At 36.1% G+C, this 27,826-nt stretch overlaps 1 protein-coding gene across 3 annotated transcripts in view; it reads left to right on the top strand.

The window, feature by feature from the left end:
* PRKG2 (protein kinase cGMP-dependent 2) overlaps window positions 1–27,826 on the top strand; it is an 89,264-nt gene that overhangs the window by 41,455 nt on the left and 19,983 nt on the right. Inside the window, exons 7-14 of one of the 3 annotated variants that reach the window (XM_028508250.2) lie at window positions 1,735–1,812; window positions 3,297–3,391; window positions 6,280–6,348; window positions 8,061–8,159; window positions 9,517–9,670; window positions 11,608–11,744; window positions 13,745–13,834; window positions 15,834–15,975. In XM_028508250.2, the coding sequence (XP_028364051.1) occupies window positions 1,735–1,812; window positions 3,297–3,391; window positions 6,280–6,348; window positions 8,061–8,159; window positions 9,517–9,670; window positions 11,608–11,744; window positions 13,745–13,834; window positions 15,834–15,975 (864 nt within the window). Of the gene's footprint in view, window positions 1–1,734; window positions 1,813–3,296; window positions 3,392–6,279; window positions 6,349–8,060; window positions 8,160–9,516; window positions 9,671–11,607; window positions 11,745–13,744; window positions 13,835–15,833; window positions 15,976–27,826 lie in introns of those variants that run through there. The other 2 variants (XM_028508251.2, XM_036022573.1) reach the window with 2 other exon arrangements.

Genomic DNA, 27,826 nt, shown 5'->3' with positions numbered 1-27,826 from the left:
TAGGAAGATTATCCTGGATTATCTAGATGAGCCAAATATAATTATACAAACCCTTAAAAGCCAAGAATTTTGTGGCCAGAGTCAGAAAGATGCAGCAGAAGTGGAAGTCAGAGAGATTCCAAGTGGAAGAAGAATTCCACATGCCATTGCTGGTTCTGAAATGTAGGAGGCTTTGTGCAAGAACGGATGGAGAGAGACCTCTGGGATGACAGCCAGCATGGATGTGGGGCCTTATCCTACAACCACAAGGAACTGAGTTCTGCCAACAACCTGATTAAGCTTAAAAGCGGACTTTCCCCCAGAGCCTCTGGAAAGGAACACGGCCCTGCTGACACCTTGAGTTCAGTCTTGAGACACCCAGTGTAGAGAAATCTGCTTGAGCCACACTCTGTCTAAATTCTCTGATACAGACACAACAAGTGGGTGTTGTTTTCAGCCATTAATGTGTGGTTATTCATTTCAGCAGCAGTACAACACTAAGGTGGTTCTCTTCTCTAAATCCTTGAAGGTAGATGTTCTTATTTGAATTCTATGGATTGATGGAAGTGAAATTCACAGCAGAACTAGGATTTGAATCTAGCTCTGTCTGACTTCTAATACTTTTCCCCTATGATGTCATTCTTCCTTCCATAAGAGGTTGAAATGTATTGTAAAATGTACATATGTATGTAGTGCTATGTGACTCAAAGGTGTGTTTATTAGTATTAAAAGTGACATTGATTACATTTATGGAATGTAATGTAGGTTTTAAGGGTAAATAACTAAAAACATATTGAAATACAGTAGACACAATAGTTTTATTTGAATGTTACTGTCAAGTCTAAAGGAAAAACAAGACAGATATTATATTATTAATTATGCCTTTTAAAAAAATTAAAGAAGCCCATTTGTGTTTGTATAAATGATTAAGAGTTCCATTTTAGATCTGTGACTCTGAGACAAAGGCACATTAAAACCAAATAGGGTAGAAAGTTTAATCCATCTTTAATATTTTCTAAAAGACTGAATTGTTTGCTTTTTTGGTCTGGCAAGTGGATGAATTACCTTTCCCTGCCCAATTTTTTGATTATACACATATATGAGGGAAACAGAGAAACGAGTGACAGTTTGAGATTTCATGAGGATAAACCTACATTGAAGAACAGAATTTACACGTCAAAGATTCTGATGCCAGTCTTTTATAATGATAAAGCTTTGGAAAAAGTTCATATGAAAGAGCTACTTAATATGTACATACAGTTTTCCCAGCCTTTGCTCTTCAAGGAATTAGAAATGGAGGCTGATATTCCTAATATCCATTGGGGATAATATTTTCAGTTTATTAAACAATTATTTGTTCTTTTTCTAAACTCTAGACCTAGCTTCAGTTTGTTGCAGATTGCTAAACAGTTTATATTCTGATTATTTATGTGATAGCCCACCTGTATAAAAGTGATTATTGCTCTGTTCTCATTTTTCCCCATGTCTTCAGTCTCCATGCCTGAAATTCAGTAGTCCAGGCAATTTTTTCCTGTGAAAGATGAATATAAATGCAGACAATAATGCAAAAGTCTCCTCACTTTTCAACAATTGACAACTGCAGTCTTTTTGTTAAAAAAGGAGATTATAGTTACAATAGAAGGAATTAAATAGGTATGGGTTGCTCATTTCATAGACACAAAGAGTTCTGTTTCAGTTATATCTTCATTGGTATGTCTCCACCTGATCTAACCTGTTCTTCTCTCATTCCAATAGGAATACTATGACAAAGGAGATTACATTATACGAGAGGGCGAAGAAGGAAGTACCTTTTTCATTTTAGCCAAAGGAACGGTAAATATTAATTGTAGCTTACTTAAATCAAAAAGTCTTTTCAAATCAGTTTGCCACAAACACAGCAGCACTCTGCATTGCAATTTAAGAAGCCCCCTGCACTGAACGGGCAAACAAGTTTCTGCTCAGAAGAGCCCTGTGAGATTTAGTCTGAGCAGTGGGTCTGGGGACACAGACGAGACAATAGTTTCCTAGTAACCTTAGCAGGTCACTTGATTTGCTGTGGATCTTACTTTATCATGCATTAAATGACAGGGTTATTTCCAAGGTCCCCTCTAGCTATGACTGTATGATTTTCAGTCAGCCCAGAAGTCCAAAATCAGAGCTGGAACATTTTCCCATCCAACAGATTAGGACAGCGATGGTCAGGCATCAAGCTATAGAACAGTCTGTCTCAGGACATCAATTCACATACAAGAGCTTAAGTTGATCTAGATGCTGATGAAAATTTTATACAATATAGAATTGCACTTTTTTCTTACCCAGATAGGTGTTGAGTGGATAACATATTGTCAGTTTTCCTAAGTTGATTCTTTACAATGGTCCTCAGAGATAAAAAGCATTTGTCAAACACTGAAGGAAAGAGTAATCGTGCACCTGTGTCTATAAACTGTTGGGTTTTTAAATATGCTCTCTTCTTCATGGAAAAGTTCATCATCAGTGAGTCAGGCTCTGCCCTTTGTAAATTGGTGTGTGATTGAACTTTAAAGGGGCTCTCAGTGAGGAAAAAATTTAACAAACTAGTTTCAAACCTCAGAAAATCTTCAACCCTCAGAACCACCTTTATCATTCCTGTCTAACCTGGGCCCTGCGCTTTGACAGAATTCTGACTAAAAAATTATTTTTTAAAAAACATTTTTTAATTCATTGTGACTTAGATAAGTGCTAATCAGAATTTCAGCATGAGGCAACCCTTGTAATCATCTTGAATTGAATATTTGTAACCACAAACAAGGAAGAGTGGAGTTTTTGTGAGGCTCTGCTGTGGGGGCTCTGAAACCTGCCTGCACGGTGGATCGCAATGACCCATGGACATGTGTGGGCCCTGCTCCACACCCACATTTTTCATTCAGTTTTAGAGGATTCACAGGATTCAATGAGTCAGTTACAAACACCAGATACAGAACTCCTGATACTCTGGCTTATTCTTCATTAATTTGTCAAGTCTATTCATCATTTTGAGACAAAGTTCCCACAGGACCATTATTATTTGCTTTGACTATCACTAGGAAAGAGTAGACTTACATAAAAATGTTTCACTTTGGGAGGTGGGGTTTGAATAAAGACTCTTTCTCATACAGAGGGTGGAGGCATGTGATTGTGTTAAACCACGGGATTTCTCAGTGCATCCAGAGTGTCCCAACCACTGCAAAATTTCTTGTTCAATAAAGTTCGCATAGAGCTGCAGGGTGTGGCTACATGGATATGTGCTCAGATTCTCTTTCTTTTCTTCTCTCTCTTTTTAACTGTTGGACATAATTTAGGTAAAAGTCACCCAGAGTACAGAGGGCCATGATCAGCCACAACTGATAAAAACTCTGCAGAAAGGAGAATACTTTGGAGAAAAAGCTCTTATCAGGTAAATTCATGAATTTATGTACCACACTAAAGCAATTATCTATTTTACATCTACAACTACTCACCTAAAGTTGTCATATTGAGCTTCCAAATTAATGACAGCCAATGTCTGTGAATTAAAGAAAAATTATAAAATACTTACATGTAGGAAATAAGTTAGAAGGTCATGAATTTGTTAGTGAAAACAAGGTGTTTTAGTTTTAAAAAATCAGAGAGTGAGCTTTAAAAAAATCAAAATTATCATTTCCTCTTAAGAACAGGTTTTCAGTATTTCCACGATTTGAAATATTGCCATTTTCCCTCTTAAAAAAATTTGCATGATGACTTTACACATTTTGTGTGCTTTTTTAATCATTGTGACAAAACTGCTGTGTTTTTAAGAATTTTCATCAGCTCATTTTTGCAAGTTTTAGAAAAAACTGAAAATAGTGTATTTGAAATTTCTGCCTGAACCTTAGGCCTTTTGAGTTATGAATTTATTTAGTTGATCTAACTTATGAAAGAAATATTTGAAAAGGTTAATCAAATGGCTCAGGAGACACTTTGTACTTCCTGGAACCTAGAAAACCACCTCGAGTATGAAGAATTACATTTTCATAAATGTAAATAACTTGATACAAAAATCAAGTTAAAGTTTTTAGAAAAAACATTTTTTGGAGTTTTATACTTGTTCTTAAGCAAATACTTGAAATTAGTTAAGCAATCCTTTATATTTTATGTTATTGCTAAATGCTTTCATTTCATAAAATAAATGAAATAAAATCACATGTTCGTAAAAAGGAGCAGCATTTCTCTTCATTTATCTCCCTCCAACTTTTATCTAGAAATCTCCAGTTCTGCTTATTTCTATGTAAAGACAGAACAAAAAAGTGTTCATAAATTGATATCTGAAGAGAAGTTTTATTATTTAAAAATCATAAGACTATTATTTTTTAAAGAAAATCAACTATTTAAAGTTAATGTTATGACTATTATATAAACAATTTTAAAATGAATTTTAAAGACAAGTTGAATTTTTCATTCCCATTTTCTAGCTGGTAATGAACATGTTTCAGTAATAGGGAAAGTGTCCTTTTTTGTTCATTTGTGACAGAATAGGATACATTCATGTAATATAGTTACATAATGTCATTATTCAAGACTTCAATGTATTTGTTCTTAAGATTTTCCAATTATTCTTCTCATAACCTCAAGCAAAATAACTAAAGTTCAAAAGTGCAGAGAACTTCATAAATGTGTTATAGAGTCAAAATAGCTTTTGAAGGGAACTATACTGCCTTATTTTGCTGAATCCGAAGTAATTTATGTTGTATGTTGCAGCTAGCCAATAACAGTGTTTTTTTATGAGAAACATGGCAATTTATATTTAATGTAAACACCCCACACCCCAAAGCGTTTGAAAGCATAAAGCTAAAATCAATGAGGAGAGTCAGATACAAATATATTTTACATTTTTGTGCATGTTATGCTATTGCAAAATAAATCCATGGCATACAGTTATTATGAAAGAAACATGTGATTGACACACATCTAATACTTACAAAATGTCTGCAGAGAGTATTTCTAGTCAAGATGATGACACTGACAAGGGAAAAGGATGCCATACCTCTTTTTATCTGAACTCACAAATCAAGTAGTTGGACCATGTCCCAGATCACAACTGTATCTCTCTCTCTCTCTCTCTCTCTATATATATAGATAGATAGATAGATAGATAGATAGATAGATAGATAGATATAGATATGTGTACACTTACAAGTTGAGTACAAGCTACCCAGCTCCCAATTCAAAATCTCATCAAGCTTTTTAGTGTTTTCACTAATGTCTTCTAACAAGGACCCTGTAAACTTGTTAGGGACTGTGGGTCATGTCACAAAATTTCTTGATGCCAGTTATGGGGATGGGGAACTTCTTTGGAATGTAGAGACGGGCTGCCAAGGTTTCTCTGCCCCATCGTTAAAGGAAGATGAAAGAACTATACTCTGTGGGATTCATCTTTTGATGCAGTTGCTTAGAGCAGTCTCAGTATGCTTATTACTCCAGATTACCTTGAATGAATCTCAGAGCACTGGCTACCATATGGGTGTACCTGTTTTTCAGTGTCTTTAGTTTATAACTAACAGAGGGAGGAAACATTAAATAAAAGTCTCTAAATACTTTACCCAATATTTGACCTATTGGTGTGCATTATGTTACTAGATTTACCATCATTAGATTACATGCCATAATTCATTGTGTTTCAAATATCAATTGTAAGATGCACCATTATATTATATACCCCGAGAAAGAAAGACATTGCTGTTAATTACACTATGACTCACCACCAATTGTAAGACATATTCTGATTTTAGAGATTTTAGTGGAAGATGTACGTTTTGCATTCTATGAAGTGAAAGCATTTTAGTGTTTTATTAATTCATTGGGTGATAGGGCATTAAAAACACTTTCTTTGGGTTTTATTCTTGATTGGTTTATTTATGTTAATTACTTAAATGTTTTTCCAGTAAGTGTCTATGATCAGTTAATTTCATTTTTGCCTTCCTATTCATTAGCAATTCCCATCTGATCAGAGGAGAGCAGTTTTATTTTGGCAGGCACAAGAACACAAAGAGATTCCATACTGATTCCATCACTGATTCTTCTGCATTCCCAGGACAGTTATCTTTTTTCCCCCTGAATTTCTTGTACACATAATCTTTATTTGGAATATATTTCAAATCTTTCTTGGGGGGAGTGGGGAAAGGAGGGAGTATAGCTTATGATGTTTTTAAAAAGCATAGTATTTGGAAAGTTTAAGTGATGATGTTTTACAAAATAGCAGGTCCCCTAATAAAAATAGGTGTTTAATTTCTAACTGTAGAAAATTGACTTCCCTCTTTTTGTCTGCAGTGAAGATGTCAGATCAGCTAACATTATTGCTGAGGAAAATGATGTCGCATGCCTCGTTATAGATCGAGAGTGAGTATACTGATATTGTTGGAGAAGGCAGGCTCCTGTCACCTTTGAAGATGTGGCCTTCTGTTATTCCAAGGGCCCATCTGTCTTCTCATTCATCACCACTTGGAAATATTGGCTAATCTTCAGCTGCAAGTATATTCTATTAAAATTCATGGGAAGGAACTGGGCCTTCTGATCTGAATCTGTCTTTGGCAGTGGCAGATGCTGGCAGACTAAATATTTTGTGTGTAAAATTTGTACATAAATATCAGCAATAGATTTAAATTTTTCATCTTCCAGAGAAATAAGCGTACTAGTCCTCATAGACTTTTCCCATATAATAGAGTTAACAATTTCATAATTTATTTCTAAAATTCTCTAAGCAGTCAAAAAATTTTAAACAAAACTGATGTCTCTCAGGCAAAATATAAAATACTAGTAAGTGATATATATTTATAGAGAAGTTTTAATTTAACACTTGTAGTAATTTGCAAGTAATCTGTGTCAGTATTAATCCCTAGATAGGTTATTTTTAAGAATAAGTCTCATTTTGTGCCCTTAACTCACTTCAAATTATGTGTGAATTTGATTCCTTGTCTATCTCACTAATCAGTTGAATATTATCTACTAATATTAAAGGAAAATCAAATGTACCAAAGTTGGGTCATTCTATAAGAAAAGTTATAGTGTAGTCAAAGAAATAGAGCATACTCATGTGAAATATTAACAAAAAATCATAAGAAGTATCACAAAGGAGTGTGTAATTGATTGCTAATTGAATACAACATGTGTTGAGTATAGAATCATAGAACTTTAGAAATGGAAAGAATGTCAGAACACTTAAAAATCTTTTTATTATGGAAAATTTTAAACATTTTTTAAAGTGTTATTATGGACCTCATAATGCAGGTTCAATGATGTATTAATGCCTTATTTATACCACTTCACCATCCCTCCCTACTTCCTCCACACTATTTTCAAGCAAATCACACACATAAAATGATATCACCTATAAAGCTAAGTAGTATCTCTAAAAACTAAGTATTATTTATAATGTATGACCACAATAACATTAACATACCTAAAAAGTTAACAATAATTCTTTTTTTCTTTATTATTTCCTATTATATAACATCGTATTAGTTTCAGGTCTACAACGTAATGATTCAATATATGTCTGTACTGTGAACCAATCACCACAATAAGTCTGGTTGACATCCACATGTAGAATAATCTCTCATTTACAGTTAAGAAAAGTGAGTTCCAGACCAGCTAAAGGACTGCTCCACTAGCACCATCTGTGATGGAGCAGGGACTCCTGCCCAGGTCTCCCCGTTTCTTTCAACCTGCTTTACATCATGCCATTTGGCTCCCGTAGTATGTGTTCAGTAAGAGAAGCAATCTGTAGAGTATTTCCTTTCCACTGTCCTAAAAAAAAAAAAAAAAAAGACTTGATAAACCTGAACTGCAAGTCAGAAAACTACAGAAATATTTTTTCTTCTGATAGCTTCTTTGTTTTCATAAACTTGAAGGTTTCACTATATAACTTTTAATAACTATTCTACATATTATGGTGATACTAACATACATAAATTATTGAAAACAATTTGCAAAGCCTTGAATAACCACAGAAATAGTCTTTTACAAGCTTAAGAAGAATGTCAAGTTGCAATGGTAACCATCAGCACAGAGCTTTTAATTTAATTTAATTTAATTTAATTTTTTTCATTTAGAACATTCAACCAAACAGTTGGGACTTTTGAAGAACTCCAAAAATACCTTGAAGGCTATGTGGCAAACCTGACCCGTGATGATGAAAAAAGACATGCGAAGTAAGTGGAGGAATGTTTTCCTAAACGGGGTCTGATCACAGCAGTTGATGAAGAAGGGGACAAAGGGATGTGATTTACTATTATAGTAGCTTTTATTGTGCCTTCACAAGAAAGTTGGGGGAAATTCTTTTAAATTGTGTCCCACAAAGAGGATGCCACTTACCACTACTATGACTGTGTCAGTCTGTAAGTTGGAGCTCCCGATTTGGGGTGATGAGTAGTGATGGCAAGGGGAAGTTTCCTGATAGTGGGCCTTGGAAAGGGATTCTTCACATTGTCTGGTGCCTTCACTCACAAGGACAGCAATTCAGAAGCAAAGCTTCTGTTGCCCTTGGAAATCAGACAGGAATGCCAAGGCATTAGAGTAGTCCATTCTCTGATTTCAGGTTATAAACTAGTGGTATAGTCAGAATTATTTCAAATATGAGGGACCTATTGTCCAATTAGGTCCCTTGGTGAGTGTGTGTGTGTGTGTGTGTGTGTGTGTAGGAAGGAGTTGGGTAGGGCTCTAAATGTAGCAATATTGATAAGAAATTTTCTGTTTAAAAGAAAAACCTACTTTGTAAAATTAAATTTATTTTAAAATCCTTTGCTATAATATTTTGTAGAGTGAACACTTAAGCATATATCCACCAGAGAGTACAACTGAAGGTGAAGAGTCAAAAGTTCTAGAAAACTGACATTTAAGTTAAATTCAAGCATTTGATCAGGACCTTATATGAATTTTTTGTTTTGTTTTGTTTTTGGCAGGGAATGTATTTTCAACTTCTATGCCAAAGGCCTTTTGTCATAACAATAATTTATGAATATTTAATACAGAGCAGCAAGCCTTAAATAAAAGAGAAAATGAGTATTGCCGAATAACAATAGCTAGATAGAAAGTAGGAAATATATATTTTATGTTTCACAAAGTAGTTACTCTGGTTCAGTCATAGAAAGCTTCAAGATCTGACAAAAATAGCAAAACACGATGTGACTCTCAGTGTGGAGTCTCTGGTTTATGCAACAACGCAAATGGCTCTCAGGTTCTATTTCCTCTCACTGACTCTTCTTTTTAACAGCTTTATGGAGATGTATTTTAAATACCACACAAATCACTCATTTTTACCTCTCATTGATGCAGTTTGATTTTGTCTATTTCTTACTATGTGTGTGCATGCCAGATTTTGTTTGTATGTTCTATTATTTTATCCCCTGATGTGGCTGAATCTGATCCTATAAAAGTTGAAATAGCCTTTGTGGCAAGTGTAGGCAGTCATCACTCAGAAATAGGACTGTTGCAAGTATGGAAGTTGTGTGTGGCATGACCCCTGCTTGACTAAGGAGGTGTGTGTAAAGTGTCCCTTCTCTTTAACAGGAGATCCATGTCTAACCAGAAGCTGTCCAAAGCACTCTCTCTGGAGATGATTCAGCTGAAGGAGAAGGTGGCCAGATTTTCCTCTTCATCCCCATTCCAGAACCTTGAGATTATTGCAACACTGGGCGTTGGTGGGTTCGGAAGAGTTGAGCTTGTAAGGGGTTTACGTTTCAAGCATCTGACAGAAGCCTTTGACTTTGTTTTGCTTTATATTACAGTATATCTTGGAGAAACATATGAAATGTTATTGCTATCATAAATGTTGCTTTAAATTGAGAAAGTACACTTTTCTGTTTATTTGTTGTATAGTAGCAAATCTGTGCTAGTAAGTAACTTAGAGCTGCTGCTTCCAGCTTCTTCCATCACATGCTTTTGCAAATTTTTTTCATGATGGTATTTATTGGAAAATGTACCACACAAGCATTCCCAAAGACTATAAAACCTTAAAAATGTATTTCCTAACAGCAAAATGTGTGTATATGTACACTCATGACACATTCACTCTCTATATACTAAAGAAGAATGTGTCCTGTGCAAGTGCCATAGAAACAAAATCTTCAATATTATATATATATATATATATATATATATATATATATATATATATATATTTCCATCTCTTAAACTACTTCACTACTTCATGTCTCTTTTTTTGGCTTTTATTATTCTATTTGTGGGTTGCTGAAAGTTCTTTATCAGAAAAAAAGAAAAGAAGATGAATGCAAGGGGATGTTGAAGAGTAGCCTCCTGTAGTGTTGGTCAGGACAGCTGGGACTGTGTGGCCTCACTTCAGCTGCATCTTCCACATGGCCACCTCTCTGAGCTTTAGGACCAGCTTCCCAGGAGGAGCAGAGTGGTACCGTCGGATCAGGTGCTGGGAGGAAACTATGGAATGGAGATTTGTGACCTTCTTAGATACAGATGGTTCTGAACCTTTTGAAATTACCAAGCCCTTCTCTGCCCTGCAGATTTTTAACAATTCTCTGTACATTAGCCTCTGGAAACTATGCTGACAATTCCATCTGCTGGATAGCCCTGGGCACAAGCAGATCTGAAATGTTGCCATGAGACTCTGGGTAGTACATTTCGCATGAGTCAATACTTCCCCTCTGATGGGTGAGGGGGGAAGTGATGATTTCTTAATAGACCAAAGACTGTTTGTAGTGTTTCTGTGGCGTATGGAGAGGGGAGGGCAAGGTTCATCTGCAGTGATATGGTTCACTAAAGATCTTGGCAAAAGGACTGGATTAATAATGCTAAGATTTTTTTTCTATAGAGAATTATAATTGAAACAATAATTTCACCTTTAATTTAACAGTCATAGGCACCACTAATGGTAAATGTGAGAAAAATATGGGATGCAACCATTTCTGCACAATTTTATTGCTTGTCAAATGTAGTCTGCTATGGAGTTTCAGGCCCATCTGAATACCTATTAATGTCTTTACAAATTTCTTTTTAAGGGACTATTCTGTCTGTCCATCCAGAGCAGTGCTCTCCAATAGAATGTTCTGCACGGATGGAAATGTTCTATACCTGTATTGTCCAAAAGGGTAGCCACTAGCTAGAGGTGGTGGTTGAACTTTTGCAATGTTGCTAGTGCAACAGAGGAACTGGATTTTTATTTTAATTACTTGAAAATTAAATAACCTCATGCAACTAGTGGATATTACATGGGATAGTGCAAATATAGACCTTGATTTAATATGTTTTGTTTTGAAAAATCAAAGAAGAATGAACACTTTTTGACAGTCAGTTCTGGTCAAAGCTTGTCATGTCACTTTCAAAATTGAATAGATTTCTAAGCATTAAATCTTTTAACTAGAGTTTTTCTCTTCCTGTTTCAATACAAATATTTTAGAATCATGTTCCAGATATGTGAATTCTTTTAGAAATTACAGTGAAGGTGTAGTGTGTGCAGGTATACATACCCCTGGGTAAAACTCAGTTCCCAGAGGGATAAGTGGTTAAAACTTACATACTATTTTAATGTGAAAGAATTTTAACCTCCATTAGTTAACAGGTTTTGTACAGATGTTGTCAGTCTTTCCTAGTAAGTGAATTTTGAGGGATCTTTCTCTTCCTACATAGGTTAAAGTAAAAAATGAGAACGTTGCTTTTGCTATGAAATGTATCAAGAAGAAGCACATTGTTGATACTAAGCAACAGGAGCACGTCTACTCAGAAAAGAGGATCCTGGAAGAGTTGTGTTCTCCCTTCATTGTGAAGTAAGTCAGCATTTAGCTTCCAGAACAGGATTTCAGTCTCTTTCCGTGAGTGTTTCCATGCAAGAGGAGGAGGAGGCTGCACTCGGAACACTCCATCCCAGGCACAAACAGAACACATAAAATGTTAGAAGTTTGAGATCTGGAGTCAAGCACCCAGATCTTTTTATTCTTAAATGTCAGGAGAGTGTGTGTGTATGTGTGTGTATGTGTGTATAAAATTAATTCAGAACTTGGGAAGCAAGAATTCACTGGAAACCCCTTCGGGAGACTGCAGCTATTGAGCTTCTGCAGGAAGTGGCATTTGGACACATGTAGGCTGCCAAGGAGCAACAGACCGTGGTTCTCGAGATGCCTAGAGGCTGAAAGTTCCACCTCCTGATAGTTACTGTTCTGTCTGCAGCGATCATCAGAGCTGGGAAGAGAATTTATTATTCTAGGCCATGGCTGTCTTTGTTTGTGAATTCTTGGGTTAGTGATGTAAGTCAATTTGTATTTTCTTATTTGACTTTAGTGTAGCTTTAGTGACTTCTGGGTGATATAAAGTGTCCTTTCAGGGAATACAATTTATACTTTTGGATCAAATGCCTTGAAAGAATCTTTTGCCAACCCATATTCCTGTTTTTTTCAATATTAAAAAGGAAATGTCATCCCAGGCAATGCTGGTAATAGGGTTATCCAGTTACCTTTATATTAACTATGTCCTAAAAGGACATCCCCCTCTTTTTTTAACCAATAATTCATTAACTATGATGAACAGCTTCAGTGCATGGATTAGGTTTTGTTTATTTCCTCATTTCCAGCTCTTTACAAAGTTCTTAGCATATAGTAGGGTTATCATGATATTACAAATAAATATTAATGGCATTTATTGAGAAATTAACATGTGTCTGACACTCTTCTAAAAATTATATATATTATTTTTAAAAGTTGTATTGTATATGCAATATATAGGTATGAATATTTAAAATTGATATATGGTTAGTATATCAATAATATCTAATACATATATAATCAAATGAATACATATATTCATTTGATCTTCATAATAGATCAGTGAGGTAAATGTTCCAAGTGACTGATCAGGGATTCAAGCCTAAGCAGCTGGTTCCAGAGCCAGCACTGAATCAGTGCTAGATTGCCTTTGCTTTCTGGACATGATTGGCTGCTCTGCTGTCTGCTCTAGCTTGGCCGTGGTGCTAGAGAGAAAAGGAGGTCTTTTGATTAAGACCCAGAGACTATTTTCACCTAGTGTGGAACTATGGTACCCTGCTCAGGTCCCACATCAGGATTGAGGCTGTCATTCCCCCAGATTCTGAGTGTGCTGCCAGCTGAGGACTCTGGCTCAGTCCCTCTCTCACCATTGCTCTTAGAGAGAAACCCCTTGTCCAAGGTCATGCTCCCCCTTCCAGGTACATCCTACATCCAGTGATGGCAGAGCTCCTTGAAGCTGGGGCTTTTGTTGAAACTAGATTATAGCCCAACTCTCCCTCTGCCCAAATCTGCTTATTCCTCCCCAATGGGTACTGTTAGCAAGTGTAACTCCCACTAAACTTATAAACCTCTGTCTCACAGTCTGTTTCCTGAAACCAACCAGAGGACATAAGACATGACTGTGAATAACTGTTACACAAGGCAGATCTTAAAAGAGATATATGCAGAGGTCTCTGGGTTTTTGGATGAAGGAGAGGCCATGTTTGGTAGGTGGGATAAGGAGCTGCTTTATCAGGAAGGTGGCCTCTGAGCTGGGCCTTGAGGAGTGAAACTGAGATTAAGAAGTTGTCTGTGGGTAGAAGACAGTCTAAGTAAAGGGTCCAACATGAGCAAAAGCAAGGTAGGAAAGGTAACAGAGTACTCAGGTAGAGGCCTGGTGGAGCCATGGGATGTTTGATAGCAGAAGAGGACCAGTGTTTAAAATGTTATTGATAATACCCTCAAGTAACTTTAGAGAGATTTAAAAACTAGATTCCTAATAATAACCGTATTTTTATCCATCTTCACAGATTGTATCGTACTTTCAAGGACAATAAGTATGTATACATGCTTCTGGAAGCCTGCTTAGGTGGGGAGCTGTGGAGTATATTAAGAGACAGGTAATGAAAGAAGATTATAATCAATAACTTGCAACTGCTCACAAATGGCCTAAAGCATGCTATGTTTGTCATCATTTAAAGAGACATGAAGTAGTTGAGATATGATTCTAAGAAAATATTATCACTTGATAAAGTAGTAATAGTGATTATTTTCTTAGCCAACATTATAATCATGTCACAGGCAGCCTGTAAGGCCACTATTGTTATTCCCATATTAGGGGTTAAAGAATCCCAGGCTTAGGGACAGTGTGACCTATTCAGGGTAACATGTTCATTATGACATGGTAGATATAAACCCAGGTGCTTCTGATTGTGATTCCCTAGAAGGGAGATAAAGAAAACTGGGGAGTGATGAAGACTTTTCTGAAACCAGAGTAAGATATGTGCAAAGATTCAATTTTATAAAAGGGAGAGTTTCCACACAATCAAACACACCGATTTTTCCTGAGCACCAGCTGTGTACAACACTCCATCATAGACAGTTAGAGGTTTTCTAGACAATGCAGACTTTTCTAACCAAAGGAGTAAAAAGTATAATCTTTTCCTCCAGTGAGTTTATTTGGGGAGATAGTGTATGGAATTTTAAAATATTTCATTATTTAATGTGAAAACTATATATGGCAAAGAAATTGGCAGTTTGTAATTCAATGCCAGTTGAGTGTGGTAGATAGTAATCTTGGAAGAGAGGACTTGACCTAAACTCTAAGGAGGACCAAACGTGGAAGGACAGAGAGGAAGAGAAACTGACAGAAGATGCAGCGGAATGTTGGGATAGAATCAGGTCTCTGTGGATGATGAAGAGCAGGATTTGAGTAGAAGACAAGGGCAGCAGAAGAGATGGAAAGGGAGGTTTGCAGTAGATTATAGGGGTTAATGGCAGGCATTTAGACAGTATTACCTAGGGCAGTGGTTCTTAACCCTGGCTACTTATTACAGTCACATGGGAATCTTTTACAAAGTAAAAAATGCTGAGCCCTAACACTGAAGATTAGGATTCAGTTCATTTTGGATAGGTCCCAGTGAATAATTTTTAATGCTCCTCAGGCAATTCTAATGTACATTCATGATTGAGCATCACACACCTAGGCAATAAGAGACCATTGAGCATCCGAGTAGCCAGGGTTAAGAACCTGGATGAATGTGTTGTGTTAGGAACATATTGTTGGATGGATTTGAATAAGGAGAACCTGGAAGGAGGAGAAGACTTCCATGACACTGCAAAAGCATTTGCATCTTCCATCCTTGTGTCAACAGGCAAATCTGTTTGGAAAACATAAATCTATTTAGAAAGGGGAACTTCTACTTTCTGTTAGGTATTGTGCCTAATCCTCAAAACAACAATATTAAGTAAACAGTAAAGCCATTTCACAGATAGGGATATGAGGCTCAGAACAGCTGGAGAATTTGCACAAGGACATAGCAAGTGGAAACAGCAGGAGTGAAAGCCAGTCTGTCTCTCCCCAAAGGCACATCCTCCTCTTCCACCATGCAGCAAATCACCACCACATCCTAACGATCGGTACCTAAGCACACACAGTGCTGACAGAGGGCAGCTCTAATATCATCAAGGTGTACTAGATAGGAAGGAGTTATGGTTACATGTTTTACAAACAGGAAATGAAAATGATCGCTTGAGTCATTTTTCAGTCAAGCAATCAATTACAAACGTCTGGTTCAAGCTTGCTATTGAAATGGTTGCATTTTCTCCAGCATTGCATATCTCCATAAATGTCCAAAAACCTTTTCTTAGTTTTCTATTTTATATGTTCATATGCAATTAACAGAAACAATTGTTTGTATATGGACATTTTACTTTTAGTGAAGTGGTTCTTGTTTGCATCTAGTATCCCCCTGAATTTCTTTGTGATCTGACTCATTGGCAGTATAAAGCACTTCTTAGTGTTTTGTCCTACAAAATATCTGTGTTGCATAAATTTACCAATGCTGACAACAGAGATGTATTTCTAGAGTATTAAGAGGAAACATGGTTTTGTTGCAGAGGCAGCTTTGATGAACCCACCTCCAAGTTCTGTGTCGCTTGTGTGACTGAAGCATTTGATTACCTGCATCGACTAGGTATTATCTACAGAGATCTGAAGCCAGAAAACTTAATTCTAGATGCTGAGGGCTATCTGAAATTGGTAAGACAAATTCTCTAACTTACACTATCATAGGAGATATTTTAAAACACAAAGTTGCATTGTAGTCACAATTTTCTTTTAATTTTGGTACACCTGCTATTTCCACTTTGGGGAATAAGGCCTTTGAAACACAGGGAGCAGTGTTACAAGCACATTTTTTGGTCTAGGAATTTAATATTTCTACCATATCTGTAACTCCTCCTAGGGATTCATATAATAGAATGCCTTTAAAATTGGATTTTTTAGTATTTTTGTTGAGTAATTTTAGCTTGGTTTTAATAGGTTCCTGCTACATATAGGGAATGGCTATAAGGGGTAAGGGAAGAAGAGTATACGGCTTCTGCCTGAGATAGCCACTGTCTCTATGTAGAAAAAAGATGCACATATGAATGCTGGTAGTTTTGTTTTGTTTTGTTTTTGAAATCTTGTAAAGTATATCCAGAGTTGAGAATCACAGCACTAGACTACAGGCTCCTGGGAGACAGAGACTTTTCTTGCTATCCATCTTTGTAATCCTCGAATGCCTGGCATAAATCCCCTTTCATGTAACACTGAAGAAACAAATGCTGCTGTCACATAGACTGCTTCCAGTGAGAAACAGTATTAGAACTGGGCAGTCTTTGTTTAGGAGAAACCAAGGCACTTCGGACCTCAGGAGGGAATCCTATCCGGATGAAGCGCCCAGCTGAGTTTCCCGAGTCTGTTTTGTCAGTATCTCAAGGGCATTAAACCATCTCTGAGCCCAACATTTACAACAATATTAAAAGTTTGTCACATCAGAACTTTTACATATGGACATAACGGCTACTACTTAGTGAGTCATTGACTATGTGTGAAGCTACTATGCTAGACATTTTAAAATTAATATATTTGACAATTGATGAGATAGGTTTTCTCATCCATAGGTTACAGTATATCATTTAGTGTTAGGAATCAAATTTATTTTGTGTAATTGCTAAGCGATTTCTCTTCCTAGCAAAGGAGTAAAATAAAAGTCCTTTTATGTGAAATCTGGCTAATTTCCAAGAAACATTTTGATCCATTCAAGCTTTATCTTATCCATGAAAGACAGCCTTGAGAATCGGTGAGGTTCTCACACAAGGCCTCAATCACTCACTCCTCTTCACAATTCCTTCATTGACTGTGCCTCTCACAGCCCTTTAGGGAAACCCTTCAGTGTCTTCCAGAAGTAAAAAGTTCATGAGGGATGCAGATATCTGTTTGATTCATTTCTTTTTTATCAGCCATTTGTAAAACATTAAACAGCATATTCAGTATTTATACTCATAGAGGTCAACAAATATCTCTCTTGTTAGTCATTGCTATTCATCCTACTAATTCACTTGACAATCAGCAAAATGAAGGTTAATAACTAAAGCCTTTAGAGAATAAAAAGTAAATGTTTCTAGCTATGTATTAAACCAGATATGCTGGAATCCTTTCACTACAAAATGTCTAAAGTTACTGGATGAAACGCAAAAAGCAGTATTACATACATGGCTGTTTATAAAACAGTATTGGGATTCTCCTGAGGCTAGGAACCAAGCTTGAGCAGTCACATAGGATGGAACTCAAATACTGAAGCTGCTCTCTTATGGGCGCCCAGCAACCCTAGATGGCCAAGAGGCTTGCTTTTTTATGAGCTGCACTCTCTGGGAATAGGAGACCAAGTTTTGGACCAGGGCAGTATGGGAAGTTGAAACAGAGAACATTGATTGCACAGAGCCAGGAATCACACAGAGTACACTCTCAAGGAAACAGAAATCTAGAAAAAAATATCTAATGCATAAAGACAGAGTAAATGCAAAAACAAACATGCTTTTCTCATTATTAGACATTTGGTAGAGGAATAGAAGAGTCTTTTCTAGGAATTCTTGGCCACAGACTGGTCTTCATGGCGCTTGGGTGCCCAGCCTTCGAGGATGGAAATACCTAAGCAAGAATTTAAATGAAAATGGATCCATGTTGGTAGCATGCCCAAGTTTCCAAGAATCAATATATATCCTCTCTGAAGAATCTACTCTCAACTCAGGACACACAGAATTCTCAGAGATAAAGTTCCAGGGAATGTGAGCTCACATTTAAAAATAAAATTTAAGATGAGGGAAAAAGACAGTATAAACATTATTTAGCCTGCACATAAATGTCTCAATATTGGAATAATGAGATGAAGAATGTAAAATAAATACATCTAATGCCTTTTAGAAATAATAGGGAGCCCTGGTTGGTGTGGCTCAGTGGACTGAGTGCCAGTCTGCAAAGTGTCGCTGGTTCAATTCCCACTCCGGGCATATGCCTGGATTGCAGGGCAGGTCCCCTGGTGGGGGCATGTTCGAGGCAACTGATTGATGTATCTCTCATACATCAACTTTTCTCTCCCTTGCTTCCTCCCTCCCCCTCTCTCTAAAAATAAATAAATAAAATCTTTAAAGAAAATAACTGGGGGGATAACAAATAAGGAGCAGTCTCAAAAAAGACTGCTTTTCTTACAGGTTTAAGAAAAAAACTAACAAATAAAACTTCTATTAAGAAATTAAGAACATAATATTTAAATTAAATATTCAATTGAAGTTTTCATTAATGGTTGGAGTAGCTTGCATTGAACTAATCTTGCTAAGATTAATTATATGTGTAAAGATGTATAAATACCTTGGAGAGCAACAAAAAGTAGCCTTTCAAACCTTGAAGAAGGAAAACACACTACGTCAGATTGACATTGACACAGCTGTTTAGAGCTCTTCATTTCAGGACACTTTTTATTGTAAACTGCAGGGGGATAAAACTTTAGTTGACATTATATAACAGTGAAATATTCAACTTTTTTTCAATTAGATGTGAACAAGACAAGAATATTTTCTTTCAAGTTTTTTTTTAACATTGTAACAGAGGTCTTAGCAAATGAAATAAACCAAGAAAAAGAAATGAAAGACCAAAGATTAGAAAGGAAGAAATTAAAAACAGGAAAAACCCATTTTTATTCGTGGGCAACATGATTGTTGATACAGAAAAGCCTAAAGAATTTACCAAAAATGTACTAGAAAGAATAAGTAAATTAAACATGATTACAGCTACAAAGTCAGTATGCAAATATCCTATTTTTATATACTAATAGTAAATATTCAATAAATTTAATAAAATATTATTTATAATAATATCAAAAATTATAAAATAACTGAATAAATTTAATATGTCAAAATGTTTAAGGGCTCTACATTGAAAATAGCAAAATATTGCTGAGAAAAAATAATTACATAATAAAGTATGCTATGTTCATAAATTGGTTAACTCAGTGTTTGATAAGATGTTCATTCTATCCAAAATATCTACCCATTCAAGGCCATTGCCATAGAATTTGGAGAAACCATTTTTTTTGAAACTGAGATGTTTATGCTAAAATTTACACAGGAATTTAGTGTTTAGAAGAGTTAATTTGAAAATATAACAAAAGAGAAAATTATTATATATGATATCAGATACATTTTAAGCATACAGTAATCAGGGGGGTGTGATAATAGTTTAAAGATAGACAGATAGATCAATAGAAAGGAATAAAGTCCAGAAATAGACACATATATAGTCAACTGATTCAGAGCACAAGGGGAAAGGCTAGTCTCAACAGGTGTTGCTAAAATGACTGGATATGCATATGTGGGGGGAATGAGCATGACTGCTTCCTCACACTGTCTACAAAAGCTAATTCAAGGTGGGTCACAAACCTATAAAGCATCCAGAAGCAAACATAGGGTAATATCTTTATAACATGGTATAAACAGAGATTTCTTAGTAACCTTAAACGTTCAGGATGCTATAACAAAAATACTATAGAGCAGGTGGCTTAAAAAACAAACATTTATTTCTCACAGTTTTGAAGGCTCGGAAGTCATCATCTAATCAAGGCTCTAGCAGATCTGTCACCTGGTTAGACAGCCTATAGGCAGCTGCCTTTTCACTTCTTCACACGTGGGGAAGGGGAGAGAGAGGGAGGGGAGAGGAGAAAAACAGAAACAGAGATAGAGATAAGCTTTCTCTTGTCTCTTATATGGGTACTAATTCCATCATAAGTGCTTTATCCTCATGACCTAATTACCTCCCAAAGACCCTGCCTACAAATAACATCACACTGGAAGTTAGAGTTTCAACATCTGAATTTGGCAGGGCCGGGGGTTGGGTGGGTATAAACATGCAGTCCATAATAATTGGACTTCATCAAAACTAAAAACTTCTGATTCTCAAAATACATTGTTAGTAAAATGAATAGTCATACCATAGAGTGGGAAAAATATTTACAATATATGTTTATGAGAAAGGACTTGATTGTATCCGGAAACATATAAAGAACATATAAAGAACTCAATAGTAAAAAGACAACCCAATTTTTAAAATGTTCAAAGCTCTTGAAAAATCATTTCACAAAAGAAGACATAAGAATTATCAATAAGCCATACCAGTAGTCATCAAGGAAATGCAAATTAAAACCACACAGAGGAATCATTTTATATCCACTACAATGACTATAATTTACAAGATTGACAGTCCCAAGTGTTGGTGAGACATTCTCCTAAATTTCTAGTGGGAAAAGAAAATTATAAGCCATTTGAAGAATAGTTTTGTCAGTTTCTCATAGAGGCAAACCTACACCTGTTCTGTGACAAGAAATTTCTCTTCCTGGTGGAAATTTCACTCCTTGTATGATATTTATCCAGGAAATTGAAATTACATCTTTAGAAATCTTGGGCAAGAATCTTCATAACAGCTATATTCATAAAAGGCCCTCAAATCAGAAATAGCCCAAATACCCTTCACCCATTGACAGCATAAACTTGTAGTAGGGTGTTCAGCAATGGAATGCTGCTTAGCAGTATTAAGGAATGCATTGCACAGCAAGCAACAACATGAGTTTTTTAAAAACCATGTTGAGCAAAGGAAGCCAGACACAAAAGGATATCTTCTCTATGCTTATACATATTGACTTTCTAGAATAGATGGTAGAAATAAATATAATTGTTGCCTTGGGAGAGTCATTTGACTGGAAAGAGGTTATGAGGAGACTTTCTGAGATAATGGGAGCATATATATTTTGATTATATGGTGGTTATACTTACATGAATATGACCTATATTAAAATGCAGTGAATTGTATACCAATAATATGAACATTTTATTGCTTATAAATTATACACCAATCTGAAATAGTGTAATAGGTTAAATAGCAGATGATTCACACATAAGTAGAAAAATCAGTAAACTGAAAGATAAATCTAAGTAATTGACACAAACAGTGGCCTAGAAACACAGAAAGACCAAAAATAAGAGAAATGAGGTGCCTTGAAGAATAGAGTGAGAAGTTCTTAAAATGTTTTGTTGAAGTCCAAGATAAAAATAATATATCTCCCAAAATAGGAACATTAAGTTTTTAGATGATGATATCAATGAAAGGAAATCAATTAAAATTTTAAAAATAGGAAGCAACCACTAATAAAAATCATAACTCATTTCACTGAAATTTTAAGAATATTTCAAAATAACTGAAGGATCCATGGAGAAGAAACTTTAATGAATATTAATAAACAGGTAAAAAATGTGAAGGGATTAAGCAAAGAAAAGCAGACCCAAAGGGAAAGGGGCTGGAGGGAGCGGAGGTGAAAGAGGGCATCGGAACTGTTTGGGTAGTGAGCACACAATGCAGTGTGCAGTGATGTGTTACTGAGTTGTACCCTTGAAACCTGTATGGTTTTATTAACCATGTCACCCAATAAATTAAATTGAAAAACAGAATATACTACATACATATCACCACAAGTGAGTTGCGGATAAAGTGACAGCTAGAGTAATGTGCATAGCCTTAAAAGTTTCAACTAGGTGAAACAGAACAAGTGGGCACAGCTGCCTGGGGCAGCAAAAGCCAAACTCATGAGACAGGTGTTGGTCCAAAAGGAAAGAGGCTTGTATTTAGGTGTTGGATCTGGAAGAATGGTGGACTCCTGTCCCAAAGACTTTCTTGCATTCCTGTGCAAGCCCTTGTGTGGTTCTTACAGGGGCTGGGGGTGGCTTTTTTTTCCTATCCAATCATCCTGCTAGCTTTTGGCATGCTCAGTTTACAAATCTCCCTGTACTCCATCTTGGCCAATGGGGGAGGCTCTCCAGGGCTCCTTGTCTACAATATCAGGGTCAGAGGGCAGTAGGAGGATGCAGGGCCCACCATCAGGGAGCTGGGGAATACAGCAACCCTAAATCCACCTCCAGATGCTGGACATAGTGGCTGCACATATGGGGGAGTTGGTTGGGTTCTCCTGGGCACACCTGGATCTGGTGCACCCTATCCTCTGTGCAGCCTCCTTGTGGCTCACACCTCTGACTTGCTGTCTATAGTAACTTAGGAAGAAAGGCTAAAAATTTATGAGCTAAACATCCAATTTAAGAAGGTGGAAAAGGGGAAAACCCCTTTTCTTCTCAGAAAAGCCCTTTTTTTTCAAAGAAACCCCTTTTTTTCTTCAAAGAAAAGAGAAGAAAAAATAAAGTTATTAATAAAATATGAAGTGATATGGAAATTAAAAGAAAGGATATGGAAATTAAAGGAAAGCATTGGTGTTTTCAAAAGATTAATAAAATTAACAAATCTGTGGAAATACAGATTAAAAGTAAAAGAGAAGAGGAGATACAGATATATACTATCACAATTGAACATAACAGTTAAAGCAGAGATTTATGTGTAGTAGAAAGTATTTGGGCAACTCTACATTATCTTATTCTATGAAGCTAGTATAAACTTGATTCTCCAAAGGAAATGCCTAAGAAAGGCAAATTAATGTCCAGTATCACTCATGAATTTAATCCAAGAATCATAAGCCAAATATGAGCAAACCGAACACTACAATGAATACAAATTAGGATAATACATCATAATAAGGTTGGATATACCTCAGGAATGCAAAGATTTAATATTAAAAAGGGGCCCACGGACAAACCAAAGGGGAGTAGGATTGAGGGTGGAAGGTAGGGGTCAGTGGGGCAACGGAGAATGGTGGGGGGGGATGGAGACCACTGTACTTGAACAACAATAAAAAAATAAAACAAAATCCTTGAAATTGGAAAAAATCCCAATAAAATAAGTCACTGACTTAATAGATTAAAAAATAAATGATTATTTAATCACCTCAATAGATACAGGAGAATTTTTCACACACTTTTGCATTTAGTTAGGATAAAAATCTCTTAGCAAACTAAGAATATAAATAAATTTTATTAACCTAATGAGAGATGCCTGACAAAAATTTAGAGCAAACACTTTACATAACAAAACATTAGAAGTATGCTCTTAAAAGTCAGTGGGATAAGCACTTGTATTCAATATTTTACCAGAGATTCTACCCAGTGCAGTAAGATATGAATAAAATCAAAAGATTAGAAAGTAAGTAACAAAATATATTTCCCCATGTGATATGATTAATTCTATAGAAATCCAGAATCTAACAACAAATTACTAAAATCAAGTAGAGAGTTTAGTGTGGGTGTTGGATGTAAGATGAATAACACAAGACCTCAGTGTAGTATTTTTAAATACCAGGAATGTAATTGATAAACAGTTTTCATATACCATTTACAAAATGCAGAAGAATATAATATATAAGTAAATATATAAGGTATCTAGAAATAAATCTAGCAAAAATAAAGAGTTTTGAGAAACTTATACACATTTATAGAAAGACATTAAATGATCTCACCTTTAACAGGAACCTAAACAACAAAATAAAGAAACAAGCAAAATATAACCAAAGACACTGAAATAGAGGACAGGCTGACAGTGTTCAGAGGGGAGAGGAGAGGGAATTTCAGGGGAAAAGGGAAAAGGTTTACAGGAACAAGTATAAAGGACACATGGATAAAAAAACTTGGGGTGGGTGGGCTGAGATGGGAGTCAAAGATAGAAAATTGTACTGCAACAACAATTAAAATAAAATAAAATAAAAAGATGTAAATTAATAGGCTCATTCTCTTTTCTCCTGGGCTCAGTGCTAGACAGCACACCCCAGCCTTCTTTGTGCTGGTTGTGGCATGTGGCTCAGTTCTAGCTGGTGACATGGGAGCTGACTTTTGTGCACCACGCTCAGGCCCGGGCTGCTGATCTCTACACAGACTTTCTGGCTTGTGGCCAAAAAAGACCAGATTTGAAGTTGGCAGAGCCATGAGATGGAAGGAGCCTGCATTCCCTGGCCCACTGTTTGGAGCAGAGGTCCCTGCTTCTCAGGAAAACCCATTATGTGAGGAAGAAGAAAATTAATGTAGAGCTTAAAGCTTTTATACTTTCTTGGATGTGTGTGTTGTAGTAGCTAGTGTTACCCTAACTGAGAAAGATGTACTGGGTTTAAAAATGGGAAGACTCAATATCCCAATTCTAAAGTTTACGTGGAATGACCAAGAGCAAAGAATTGCCAAGACAGTTTCAAAGGCGTGGGATAGGAGGACCTGTAATATTAGAACTAATTATAATGCGATAGCTAAAACTAATTAATGAGGGAGGGAATGTAATTAAAACCACAGTGATTTAATACTTACAGAAGCTAAAAAATAGAAGTTGATACCACTAAATAATAGAACTTAGAGAAATGGAAACAGCTGGGTGGGGCAAAAGTTGCTTTACAGTTGTTTGTATGGAAAATAATACAATAATTAATAAATAATACAAGAATAAACTCTGTGTCTCACATACTCACAACTGTAAACCTACTCTTGCCCACCCAACGCATTTGACAATATGTAGTAAAGTTGAAGATACCACATCTTTAACTCAGCAATTTTACTATGTTACACATGTCCACTAGATAACATGCAAAATGAGGCTAATAGAAGCATGTTTGTAATAGTGCACACCATTAGATAGAATTTGAATGTCTGACAATAGTGAAGTGGAAAAAATAATCATAGTGTGTCAACTCAATGGTATCTGATGCAGAGTGAAAATACATGTACTGCAATATGGATTAAATTCACAGATATGATTTTAAGTGAAAAGAGGCAATTTGATCAAGAATAGATAAAAGATTTATCTAAACATTTTAAAAATGAGAACTATGTATTATTTAAGGGTATCAGATTTGTGGTAAAATTGGAAAGGAATACAAGCAAATGATAAACCCAAAACTCAGGGTAGGACCCCGTGGCATCGGGCAGGGGGACACTATGGGAGGAGCACAAAGGGCTTCCATGTCGGTTCTGTTCTAATTTTTTAGTCGGAGGGGAGTGCAGGGGAGTTTTTATTCTCATGCTTTATAACTTGCATATGTGTCCCAGTATTTATCTGTTACAAGGATTTCCTTACTTAAAAATGAAAGTAGTCATTGGCTCTATCTATATTCTTTTTCCAGACCACTATTAGCTGTTCTTATTAAATGATAAAAGCTTATTAAATTAAGCATTTCCCACCAATGTACTTAACATATGCTGCTTCTTTTCCCTTAAATAGTCTCTACTTCCTTATCAATTTACTTATTATGGGAATGTTCCTTTTGGAACCTGGTTCAAGTGTCACCTCAAACATCCATGACCTTCCTAAATTTTAATGTTCTCATTTTTAACATTAGGATAATAGTTCCTAGCTCACAAATTATAAAGCTGTTTTAAAGATTACAGATATCTTATTAAAACTGATATTAATAGTAATCTATTCAGATTTTTTTCACCAAACATGTGTTGAACATCTGCTGTGTTACAAATGCTAGAGGGGGTACAAAGTGAGTAAGATATAATGCCTGTTCTCAAGGAAGGAGAGCATCATACAACTAGACCATACTGCCATAAGGGATGGAATTGTGGAATATAAACAGTGCTGAAGAGCCTTATAGGAGAAAGGAAATAGTTCTGTAAACCCTGCTCAAGGAAGTGGTGGTATAGCCCTGGCCAAGTGGCTCAGTTGGTTGAGCATCACCCCCTACACCAAAAGGTTGCAGTTTTGATCCCTGGTCAGGGCACATACCTAGATTGTGGGTTTGATCCCTGATCAAGGCATATGTATGAGGCAACCAATCGATATTTCTCTCTCACATTGCTCCTTCCCTCTCTGTGTTTCTCCCTTCTTTCTCCTCTCTATAAAAAATCAATAAGCATGTCATCAAGTGAGAACTAAGGGGAAAAAAGAGGGGGTAATATATACACCTTTAATGATTTTTTCATAATGATGAGCTTCTAATGATTTTTTTCAGTTTGTTCATGTGTATGCAAAGTTCCTCTGCATCTTTCCCACTTCCTACTAAACACTCCCAAGTATTTCAGGTTAGTCACCATGCCCCCATGAAGAATCATAAGAGATTCACCCATCCCATACCTTAACTGCCCTCACTCTCACTTCCATCCAGGGGAAGCCATCCACTGTTGCCTGTTGGCAGACAAGATAAACAGATTCCCTTTTAGCCTTGTCTAGACTTGGGCAAAGTAAGTGTCCTAAAAATGCCATGCAAATATTTTTTTGGAATGGTATGCCTCTCTGAATCATCTGGCTTAATTAGACTGGTCATTTTGATTCCATTTTTTATGTGACCAAGAAAACCAATATCTGACAAATTTACTGACCCAGAGAGAAACTTCTCGGAAAAAGCTAACACTTACTGGACCCCAGCTCCTGTAAGCCACAGTGCTAATTTTTCTATTACAGAATGATGCCCTCACCACTACAGATTTAGAAACAACTTAAAACCTTCTGGTTTATTCAAATCTTTGGATACTTAGTGGGGATTTAATGGAGAAAAAAAAAAACCTATGTGCAGCTTCTCCAGAGATTCTTGAAAGCTCAGTTTACTAGTAGAACTTTTAAAAGGGATATGTATTTTCTTGTCTTCTAGAATATCCCTTTAAAAAAACATTAGTCAGGCCATGCATAACCCTTCACTTAATCCTCTAATGGCCTCTTAGAAAAAAAAAATCTAAAATTCTTTCTGTGGTTTACCAGATTACTACCTATGGCCCAGCCACACTGGCCTTCTTGTCTGTGTTGAACTTGCCATGCATGTTCTCAAAGGCCAGGGGCTATGTGCTAGCTCTTCCTCTGACAGAAGCACTCTTGCTCAGATGTTTACTGAGCTCTCTTAGCTTACTCAGACCTCTGCTTAAATGTCCTCAAATGCTACCTCCTCAGAGAAGTTTTTCCTGATCATCCTGTTTAAATAAAGTACAGTTCAGATCGCTTTCTGTAGCTAATTCTGCTGTATGTTTTTTCATACTGTATGTCACCATCTGACATTAGTATGTATGGTAGATTTTTTATGCCTGTTCTCTTTCTCTTAAATATAAGTTCAAAGAGAACTGGGGTTTGGTCTCTATCCTGGTGCTTGGTACCTAGTGGTGTTCAATAAATGTTTGCTGAATAAATAAAGGAAAGAGCTTATATTTCTGTTCCCTAGAAGGGATAGGGTTAAAAAAAAGGACAGGCTTTGTGGTGCTAGCCATGGTGGTACAACACAGAGGCAGTGTGAATTTTTATAGAAAATATATAGAATTTGCCATCAGAATATCTGGGCATATTAGGCACATGACTGGGTAGGTCTGAGCATCAATCTCCTCTGACCAAATAGATTAGACCAAGGTTGATAAAATCAAAGGCGATAAGGAAGTAGTAACTTTTCATGAATCTTAAAATTATTGCCACCTCTTTGGGCCACCACCTCTTTTTTCCCCTTAATCCTTCCCTGAGGACATGCCTATTGATTTTTTAGAGATGGGGAAGGAACAGAGAGAAAGAAAGAAACATCGATTGGTTGTCTCTTGTATATGCAAATATTACAAGAAAACTCCAGCTATTCAAATTAAAATTTACAACTTTTAGAACTAGAAGAACTCTCCTAAACATCTAATAAATTTACAAT

The sequence above is a fragment of the Phyllostomus discolor genome, chromosome 1, assembly GCF_004126475.2.
Source record: "Phyllostomus discolor isolate MPI-MPIP mPhyDis1 chromosome 1, mPhyDis1.pri.v3, whole genome shotgun sequence".
In the NCBI taxonomy this organism is placed as follows: Eukaryota; Metazoa; Chordata; class Mammalia; order Chiroptera; family Phyllostomidae; genus Phyllostomus; species Phyllostomus discolor.
This window is presented reverse-complemented; position numbering and strand designations above follow the sequence as displayed.